This window comes from Saccostrea cucullata, unplaced genomic scaffold, assembly GCF_032062105.1.
Source record: "Saccostrea cucullata isolate Sc308-1 unplaced genomic scaffold, CSIRO_AGI_Scuc_v1 ctg68, whole genome shotgun sequence".
NCBI classification, from domain to species: Eukaryota; Metazoa; Mollusca; class Bivalvia; order Ostreida; family Ostreidae; genus Saccostrea; species Saccostrea cuccullata.
In genome coordinates, this window is record NW_026939588.1 from 132,797 (window position 1) to 144,148 (window position 11,352).

Below are 11,352 nucleotides of genomic sequence, written 5' to 3' on the forward strand. Positions count from 1 at the left end.
AGAAAAATTGTCACGTTTATTACGAAATAGGATATGGAAAAGGACATTTCCCCTTTTTTTTAAGCCAGATTTTTTGAATGTATAAAAATAATTTCTTTGCACTTAGCCCCCCCCCCCCCACTTTCAATTTGCTTCCGAGGCCAATGCGTGAGAAGGTATGTCCAATGTACCCATTCCTGTGATGTATATTTCACGTTTATTATATGATATGTTACGCTTTTTGGGGTACCCATCTCTTATCCGCAAATCCTCTTATACCACTAAGTGAAATTTAATAAAACTTTCACAGAATCTTAGGTTTATTACATATTACCATTGTTCACCTCCTATTTTACTTTTTGTTCCGACATTATTTTGGGTTTAGTGACAACAGCAAAATATGGACTTTGCCATTATAACCATATGGGAGGCGGGGGTATCATTTAGTGAGCTCGTTGCTCACAATACCTCTAGTTTCTCTTTCAATTTGGCCGTTTGGATTAACTTCTTGTCCAAATTAAAATTATTATTCAATTTATGAAATTTCGACATCTCGCCTGAAAAAAATCCTTGATCTGTCCTAAGGCTTAATAAATGGTACAGCACAAAGTGCGTAGGATCTTATACCTATTATTGCCCTAAGGGATGGTTACAGAGAGAGAGAGAGAGAGAGAGAGAGAGAGAGAGAGAGAGAGTTCAGTATACAAAAGAGTAAATGAAAATTATCCGTATCTCAACCAGTGTCAAGAATCCCTACCCTAGCTTTTAAAATTATCTCCCAAATTCACCTACAGAAATTATTTATATATATAAAAAAAATAGCTAGACTATCAGGCAGGGATACTGAAATCTCGAAAGACTCTCTATAACAACATAATTATAAAACATTTATACATTCCTCAAAATGCACATACTTTGTGGTCGGAGTGACACATTTAAAAAAAAATTTCATAATTGAATTCGGCAGAGATGTCTGTCTTCCAAGAATATTTAAATAACGGTCATGTCAATTATTTTTGCACGCCCCCCCCCTCCCCAGCCTAAAAAATCAAATGCCTAAATGTCAATCTGAACAGAGGATGGCCTTTCTGCGTGTGTTTGTGTGTGTTAAAGAACGTATAGATGTACACATAAAAAATTGTATTCTGGTTAACTGCTTTTAAGATTTGAAGTAAATAATTACCGTACATCAAATTACTTGGTTTAGATTTGAGATTAGTACTAAAATAATCAGTTATAATTGACAAATGAATTTTCCGACGCGAACCAACTGCAGACTATATACATGACTTTGTATAGAATGTATATTAGAACTACATGTAGATAGACAATTTACAATTATAGCACAATTATACCCCCCCCCCCCCTTTCAGCCGCGCAAATACCAAATAACTTTCTTTTTCCACTTGTGATATTTTCCCTGACCAAAATCTGATCAGCACGGACTATAAGTGTATCGACGTGCTAGTCCGTACGGAGTAATGACAGTGTGTTTACTATTGAGCTTTTGTGGAGTTTATTTCTTTTTTGTGATACATATTTCAATAAATGGAATTCAGGGTGTATATCACTTGACTTGTGCACATCTTCGAACCGATGCAGTAACCTTATTACCAGGTATGGGTACGTTTACAGCGTTCGAGGCGTTTTCTCGATATGCACCAATTCCATAGGGGCTGCAAATCAAAGACGTTGGTTGTTTTGTTCCATTCAAATGATATAATTTCAAAATGTGTTTGCAGATTTTACTGCTTTTTATTTCAAGTTTATTCTGCATAAATTGGCGCACTGTAAAAATACGCACTCGTGCATCTAAATTTCTCACCAAACTCGCATTTTTTTCTTTTGATTCAAATCAATAATTATTCAGGAATATTATTATGCTGTTTGTTGTGGTTTTAAAATGTCTTGATCAACTCATGTGTTCTCATATGCTTTACCATCGGAGATGTGCACAAGTCGATACCCAAACAAAAAAATCATTCAAGTGTAACGAGCGCATTGGGGTATATATCGTTACAATGAGAAAAGGTATCTGAAAGAAATATGGCGGAATAGAATACGGCTATAGTTGGTATGAAACAATTTGTACATAAATGAACATGTTGCGTTTTTAAGAATTCATGTCAGCTTTAAAATGATACAAGGTCTCTGAAAGAAATATGGCGGAATACGGCTAAAGTTGGTATGAAACAAGTCGTACATAGATGAACATGTTGCGTTTTTAAGAATTCATGTCAGCTTTAAATGCATGATAATTATTTAATTTATGCAATTTATTTCATTCCTGTAGGAGTTGTAACTTACCATTTAATTGGTGGAAGTAAATACAAAGTTGGTCTGCTGCCTTACAACACGTCACATCCTGGGATCCATGACACATTCCTGCCTACCATAGAGGGAGGACAACTTGTTTTCACTTTGGATGTAGACGGTGAGTTGGCTCTACTCACTGATATAAGTGTTACATTAATTCTGCTTTTCACGAGTTTTTTCGCTAATATTTCAAATTAACAACATATAACCCTCCTCTGATGTTGATTTCTAGAATTAATGTGTAACACGCTGATTTAAGCAAATTTTTTATTTCAGGTTCATTGGTAATTGAAAGAAAGTACAAAATCGTGAAGACGGACTTGACAGTCGGTAATGGCGTCATCCACACCATAGACTCTGTTATGATGCCGCCACCATTCCCTTAAAGCAACGATAATAACTCCTCAATTTAAAGAAAAATTATGAAAAGAAATTAATTGAAACTCATTTTATCAAGGTTAGAGTCTTTTTCCCCTGTGGGTGCATCTTGTTCAAACTTAAATGTATCAATAAGAAGGAGGATTAAATGGAGGAGAAATAGCAATGTTTTTCTTTACTCTGTAGGTACTGCTTCAAATGGCTTGTACGGAACGGGGCAATGGGGGTGGAGGGGTCAGAGACCAGTAGAGCTTACGAGATGGTACGGTGTCCGTCGTGATTCCTTCTAGATGTCTGTAATCATTTTTTCAAAATGCTATTCCTACAGCTTTGGCCCGATTTCAAAATAATTTGACACACAAGTAGACTACACTAAGGCATATAAGTTAGTGCATCAGTTATTGATTTTGTTGTTCAAAGTGTTGCCATGGTTACTAAAATCAAAACAATAAATGAAAATTCGTTAAAACGCTACTCCTCCTAGTTTCACCTGATTTCTATATAACTTGGTAAACAAGTAGTCTGCACTGATACATAAGTTCGTGCATCGAGTTTTGATGAACGAGGTTGTTGCCATGGTTACTAAAAATAGACATATCAGAGAACTTAAATTAAAGCACTATTTCTCCTACAGTTTATATCCGATTTTAATATAACTTATCACATAAGTAGACTACACTAAACAGACATGATTTTACGCATCAAACTGTTTTCAGTAGTATTACTTGATTTTGAAGAAATTTCAAAACAAAGCAGTAGGACTTTAAAAACTACGATGTTTCATGAAACTCTGATGGATGGTTTCAGTGCAGTTGCACTGACAAGAACAGAACCGAAGGAGAATTTCCCGATTTTGACGCACGTAGATCTGTACAGTATATGTTTTCACTATCTTCAAAGTTTCATACAATTCTGTTCTAATGAGGAGTTGCGCTGTCAGTAACAGGGCTAACTGAGGACAACCACAAGTTTAAAGTAAACTTATATTCAGAATTTCCTGCAAATATGCACTTCTTCTTAATGATAATACTTTAAAATTTCTGTTGAGCTTGTGACACGACTGACAGTCGGGGTCAAACTGTTTGATAATTTAAATTTGTGCTTACTGGAATATATATCCCCAACATGCTGAATCAAATGTCACAATTAACAAAAATATATTTAAACAAATTAAAAAGTAGCAAATTTCATGAACATAATTTTTAATAAGTAGACATCCCTTATATGTCATGAACGATGAACATTTGTACTCGTCACATATACATGTGGATGGAATTTTCATTACTTTGACAAATCATGAATGTAAATGCGAAATTGAAGCGAGCTTGAATATAATACAATGTCAATATTTATCCAGTATATTATATTATGAACTTTTGCACTGAGGTAACTATTGAGAGTCTTTGATAGCTAAACATCTATAGCTTGTTCTGGAAGAGTTCTTTTTTGTGTACGTTTAGAGTTAACAGTGTAACTTCTGCTCCTAATTGCGAGTTTTCTATGGCGTACAACATAAGCAAATACACCAAACACAAGTAGGGCCCCTATGACGCCTACTGTTACATAAAATGCTTGCATCCCAGAGGAGGTAACACTATCAAAGTCCTTTCCTTCGAATACGACTGGTTTCAGAGATTTGGTAACACTATTAGTAAAATAAGAAAAGCTGCTAGTTTTCTCTTGCTTAGGTGTGCTTGTTTTTTGAACAATGGTAGCCAAGTTAATATTTGTTGTTTCTGCTAACAACTCAAAACTCGAACTTGAAGGCTTTATACTTTTTGTTGGGCCCGATGAAGACATATAGTACATAGAAGTAGTACGGATCATATTATTTGTTTGTGTTCCTAGTTGAGTGTCTAAAGTAGAAGAAATCCCCAAGTCACTTGAAATGAGTGCTTGTGTATCTGTAGTTGAAGCTATAGGGACAACTGGAGTATCTGGTGGTGTTTGGGAAGTGGTTAGAAACACATCATCTTTTGTGGTGGACAGACGTTTATCATAAGTTGAAGTGAGTTCTGTATCTAAAGTGGTTGAAACTGCAGAATCAGTTGGAGGAGGTTGTGTTTCAGAAGTGATTGGAAATACATTATTTTTTGTGCTGGGTGGTCTTTTATCATACGCTGAAGTGAGTTCTCTTGTATCATTGGTTGCAACTGCAGGGTCAGTTGGAGAAGGTTGTGTTTGGAAAGTGGTTAAAAACACATCATCTTTTGTGGTGGTTTGTCTCCTATAAGTTGTAGAAAGCAAACTTTTTGTTGAAATGTATTGTTGTGTATGAAAAGATGAAATAGGAACTGTGTTATTGTCTTGGCTGCAGTCTTCTTTTGATGATGCTTCATTTACTGCCATGCCTTTTAAATAATCAGGTGAGTTACAAATCCCAGTCATCTTTAACATGCTGCCAGAAGTCTGATATCTTATACTAAACAATTTGCAATCGCAATGAAGAGGGTTTCCATCCAAAACTAGTAACTCTAAAAATCTTGAGTTTTTCAAAAAATCCTCAGGAAAAGTGGATATAAAGTTGTTAGAGACGTCCAGAAAATGTAGCGATCTGGCATTCTCAAGTAGTTTTTCTGGCAACAATACGAGTTTGTTGTTTGATATATCAAGATTTTGAAAGTCTTGGTTATACTGTAGAAGATCCTCTGGTATAAAATACAAACGGTTGTTTTGCAGGTTAAGTGACTGTAATTTGCTCAAGTCGCTGAGTGACCTTGAAGATATTTTTAGAATGCCATTGAAGCTAAGATCTAACGCTTGTAAGGAAAACATACCCCTAAATGTCTTGTCTGTTACATAGCTAATATTGTTGTATTTGGCATTCAGGTAAAGAAGAGTTCCTTTAAATGGTTGCAAAACTGATGCTGGTAAATCTTTTAACTGATTATGAGATAAATCCAAGGTAGACAAAGAATTCAGTCCAATGAACGAATGATTGTCTAGTCTCTGTAGTCCAGTATGGCTTAGATTTAAGGACTTCAGGCTCCTCAGATCACTGAACCAGAATGAAGATATTCTCTTCACGTTACTATGGGACATATTTAAATGATGCAATGTGTTAATTCGATCAAAAATCCCAGATGGTATATCCTCGACTCCATTCATAGTAAGTCTCTCTAATCTTTGTTGTCCTTGAAAGATGTCCCTTGGTAAACTTTTTACGCCTTCAATACTTAAACTCAGAAGATGTCGAGGCATTTCTTCTGAAGAAGGATCTGCGAATAGTCGTACAGGTAAGGATTGCAGTTCACAAAAAGTGAGGTCAAGGTTCTCTAACAATGACAGTCCATGAAAAATGACTCCACTTATAAATTTCACTTTTGGAGCAAGTATTGATAAAGTAGATAGATGTTTCTTTCCAAAGCTTAAGAGATTTGGAGGAAAATTTTCAGAGTAAATGATTTTGAACGCTAAAGTGTGAAGCCTCAATCCGGAAAATATATTCTCTGGAATGGTTATTTGTGAAAAAGTTACATCTAGAACTCGCAATGTTTCAAAGCCTTTGAAAGCATTGTCATCAAAATGTTTGGCCTCAAGCCCACGAATTTCATCCAAATACCTGAGAGTAGCCAAGGAAGAGGGATAGAAATGATCAAGTTTGTTTCCGGACATGTCAATCTCGTTTATTAAACTCACTTCTGAGGAGAAGTTCATAGGCAATCCTGTTAGAAGGTTGGATCTCAGCCGCAGCACTTTCAGATTTTTAAATTTCGACAGATGGAGTAATGCATCCTCTGAAAGTCTATTATTAGAAACGTCTAGAATATAGATAAGTTCATCGATGGTTGGTATGTACGATAGATTTAGGTTGGAGCAGTCCCCAGTTAACACATAATCCCTAAGTCGCCATGCTGTATATGTACACGTACAAGGGAAACAGTTTCTCTCTGACTCACCATTTGATAAAAGTACAGTTAACACAAGAAGAACATGTCCTATCTGTAAGGGAAAAAAAAAGATTTTTAAAGAAAAATATTTACATGTCCAATGTCTGAAATAAACTACAAATGAGTTAATTGCTTTATAACCTCATAAAGCGATTTGCTCAGCAAGTAACAGAACTGCTTGCTTTCTCGCTATGGGTTGCTTAGTAATACACATGAAGGGAATGCTAAAATTTCTTATTATTGGACCATCATTAAAAATATTTTTGTTTGATGTACTCCGACCCACATTTTTTCAAGTTCGGCAGGTAGGTAGTTTTTTTTTTTTTGTTTAACAGTATTGATCAAATTGATAACTGTCAAAAAAAATTCAAAGACTCAGAAATTTATTGATGTTAAACAGTTTTCAATACACACTAATTAACTAGACAAAGTTAATATTTATTGCTATGAAAATTTCAACAATATATAAAACGCATCCTAGAGAAATTATATACATGTGGCTTAACTTTAAAATGAAACAGCCTCTATTTCTATTGAAACTAAATTAAAAAAAAACATTGACACAGGTTGACTGGCTATAAGAAGGGGGGGCTTATCGAATCTCAAAACTCCTATTTCAGATGGGATTGAAGGTCCCATATTTTTTCAGTAACAATTCTCCTTTTTTTACTACATAATCATTGTGTTTGGCTATGCTGCAAGAAAAGGGGGGGGGGGGCAACTTGACTTTCGATGAACATTTTCTGTAGTGAAAAGTTGTGTCTGGAACAAAAAGGGGGGGTGATATTACGTGTTTGTATGATATATTAAATTAATTTTCCTTTCAGTTTTTGCAATATGTGGACTCATTTTTCTTTATCTGAAAAGATTTCATATTTTACAAATCACAATAAACATGTAAAGCCAGCTGTAAAAATGCACATTTGTAATAAGGGACGACAATTTTCTGAGGGCATGCACAATTGAAAAAAAACTGTTTTGGGTACAATTACAGTTTTACGTTGATGTGTAATTAATATCAACTAATGTTCACCCCTCCTCTAATTTATTATCGTATATACATGAAGTAAAGTTTAACCCCCTCCCCCCCAAAAAAAAGACCTAAGACACAAACACTCCCTCTCCGGGCCCATTCTTAGAAAATATGTACTCAGTACAATACAATGCCTCAATATAAAACAAATAGTTTACTGCCAAATGTGAGCTCCTGGGGCAAAGTACACAGCATATAAATACTTCATGAAATAATTATGCAGTGTTTATGACATTACAAAAACATAAATATTTTCAATAAAGGGGTGTGGAAATAACGAACAGTATTCAATCTCAAAGTCCAATACAAAAAAAACAATACAAAACAAGTGCAGAGCAAACATGGACCTCCAAAACATCAAAGGAGGGATCAGGTGCCATGGAGGAGTGAGCATCCCTACTGACCAGTCACTTCCGCCGTGTGCTCATATTGTCATGATCGTGAAATAACGGGAAAATCCGTCCTCAATTCAGAGTATAAATAATGGACTTACAATTGGTATAAAAACGTCAGTCAGCATTTGACTCAATGATAAATTGTATTTGCTGACAAGGTCATTGTATCGACCATAGAACCTACGAAATGACGACTTTAAACGAGACTGCTGATATTCTTGCTTCATCGACTTTCTTGTCAATAATTTACCTCGTTTTAGAAATTGTTCATAGGTAGAGCAGCATGCTCTTGCGTATCGAATCAACTGAGATATATACACTCCGTATGCAGTATCATTTAAAAAAATGTTGAAAAAGATTAAACAGAAATTATTAGAAAATGTTAAATGTTCAAAATGATGCATGTGTGAAGCATTTTTTAAGGAATGATATGAATATGGTGTCTTTAAATTGAAGGGATGAATTGTTGGTCATCACATGAAAAAGTTAAACAAAGTACCCTGTACATTTACTTCCATGTGCATGCAAAGTCAAAAGAACGATTTTTTCAGTAAATCGAATTCATGAACCTGAAGTTGTGCTATTGCAAAACTGGTGAATAATTTAAAAAATAAATATAACTTTCACAAAAGTCAATTGTTAAGAATTTTTTAAATGATATTTCAGACAATGATACTATAAAGTAAAGAGAGGGGTATACACCCCGCGTACAACATGTTGCATACACCCCGGACACAACATTGATTTTTCGTCAATATCTTTGTATATGAACTATTTTATTTACAGACAATTTGTACAAACGTTATATGGTAAACCCGTATTTAACAATAACATAAAAGTGATGATAAAGCAAAGCTTTCTTCTGATATTTGATCATAAACGCAGTGTGGCGTCAATCTTGCTCCGATCCTCGGAATTGTGTTGAGGTGTTTGACAAAACTAGAAGGTATCCAGTGGATTCATAGGTATCCATATACTCCTTAGATAATGCTTTCTTCCGTAGGCATATGCTTTCTGGCGAAAAATATCCGTAAATTGAGAAAATGGACAAATAACCTACATTGACCCCCTTTCTCTCGCTTCGGAAGCATACACCCCGCGCACAACATAGTATACACCCCGCATGTTGGGATATACACGGTGTATTCTCTGAAGCCTTATATATATATACTGTATAGGGGGAAAATAACTCGCGGTGTTAATATTCGCTATATTCACGGTGTTAACAAATCCGTGAATTCAAGAAACAGTGAATAGATTTTAAACAATCTCCATGTTTTATTTGGAAATTTGAGAATAGACTACGATAGATTTATATAGGTGTAGGCCTACATGCAGTCCATGGTCATTTCAGTAATTGCGAGTAGTGTCATTCAATTATTTTAATTATCACGCTTTACTTTACTTCAAATCGGCAGATAATAATTTGTGTTTGTTCAAAAGCTGTTTTAATAGCCAACGCTACATGTTTCATCAATCAAAACACGTGGACCATGGGTTTTGATTACCCGTGCGTAATTAATGTTACCACGTGTATTTGTTACCAGCATTCTCATGCATATTCGTTCATGCAGTTTTTTCGACATCTTGGTTTTAAAAAATCATTCAAATAAATATCGAACTTACTGACAAAGGAAGTGTAGAAGGATAATTATTTCGTAGAACTACATTAAAAGTTTTATTTCCGTCCAGTGGTTTTTCGCCGCGTTGTACTGAAGATCTCGGATGCACATGCACTCATCGTAATGGCATATAGGAAAGTCATTTAACGTTTAGGGACTATTGATAACCGCACTTGTGTTAATTAATTATTTATAAAATCTAACAATTTCATAATAACTTACCCTGTTCGTGAAATAAATAAATAGTTAACAAGTAGCTATGGTATGGATTAAATGGAGACAAGGGAAGTAACTTTTATTACATACCAAATTCCGCGAATTCAAGAAACCGCGATCGTGTCAGATAAGAGAAAAACGTGAAAATTACAACCCGTGAAATTAATCCCCTATACAGTACTGATGTCTCATTATATCGCGGTACTTAATCCTTTTGCATAAAAAGTGTTATTCCAATTTTTTACTTTTAACTTTCATCAAAACATATTTATAAACCAATCTATTGACTAACTTTTTAGTGTAAAATTATTTCCCAAGCTTGCATCGTTTAAGTTATTGTCTATTTATAAAACAGGAAGTCTTAGTTACCTCCAAAATTTGAGAGTCTCATTGTATTGCGGTATGGGAAAACATGGGAACTTGTAGATGACATGGACCTCAATTTTTATTTTTGAATTTACTATGTAATTCTACAGGAAAAGTAAATATACAAACTTAAGACCTTTAAAAGATGAGCTATAGTATAATTTTTACTAGGTTATAGATTTAATGGTTAAAAATAATAAAAACGTGAGTGGAAATCTGAAAAATTACGTTGTTTTTTTTTTAAATATTTTTTTTAAACGGATGTTCCATACTCCTTAATCATCAAAAGAGTAAACATTCAGACAACATAAACATATTGTTCATCAATAAAAAGGATAAAGGCTATGTATTCAAATTTTTGCGATATACCGCGATACAACGAAACCCGCGATATAATGAGAATCGAGTATACATGTAGAACATCAAATATCAGAATTTGGCATTTTAGTCAAAAGAGTTGTTTGTCCCCGGAAAAACAATTATTTATAACTTTTTCTCTGTATTAGAATAGTCACCATCTTTTATCATCGCCATATTGGAATACTTCCCGCTCTTTTGTAAACCGAATAAACCACCATTGGAGGTGGTTTGGTTGGTTTAACGAACTAGTTTCTGTTACAGCAAAAACAAATGAAAAACCGGTTCTGGGTTTAAACTAGTTTAAAACTAGTTTGTGGAACAAATGAACGGTTTACAAAACTGGTCCAAAACTAAACCCAGTTTTTGAGAAACAAATTTGCCCTAAGTGTACACAGTCTGAATATTGAGCATTCAGAAAATCAAGATTCTGCAATTATAAGAAATATGAGAAGAATCCATCCTTAAAGTTCGGATGGATTTCCTCTTTTCACTGCCGAACCTAAACGCCCGAGGAGTTTCATAGTAAACAAAATATGCATTGCAGAAGCTGTGCTATGTAAAAATGTGACGTGCTGGATATCCTGTATAGTTTGTGCTTTTTCGTTTGCATTATTCGTGTAAGGATGCCAGACTGGCGGACTATACATTAACTTTATACCAAAATTACTTTAATTCAACGTAAGACAGTATCAATAATAATAATTTTGTAACCGTGGTACTAATTTAAGAATTGTTTACCGAAGCTTGAATCTGATTGGCCAAAATTGTTGTGCTTATTCATCATCGAAAAAAAGGTC

At 34.6% G+C, this 11,352-nt stretch overlaps 1 protein-coding gene across 1 annotated transcript; it reads right to left on the reverse strand.

Annotated features, from left to right (window-relative positions):
* Positions 1-3,840: 3,840 nt before the first annotated feature.
* On the reverse strand, positions 3,841-9,577 carry LOC134253401 (insulin-like growth factor-binding protein complex acid labile subunit). Its single transcript, XM_062735927.1, has 2 exons — positions 9,536-9,577; positions 3,841-6,615 (listed from the first exon to the last, which is right to left on the reverse strand). Exons 1-2 carry the CDS (start codon positions 9,575-9,577, stop codon positions 4,084-4,086), a joined length of 2,574 nt encoding a protein of 857 aa, XP_062591911.1. The 3' UTR covers positions 3,841-4,083.
* Between the last annotated feature and the right edge of the window lie 1,775 nt (positions 9,578-11,352).

Bases quoted from the DNA above. Each gene is read 5' to 3' on its own strand.
- LOC134253401 (XM_062735927.1), bottom strand. From the start codon at position 9,577: ATGTCGAAAAAACTGCATGAACGAATATGCATGAGAATGCTG. The intron at 6,616-9,535 runs GTAACAAATACA...TTTCCCTTACAG, and splicing joins GAATATGCATGAGAATGCTG to ATAGGACATGTTCTTCTTGT.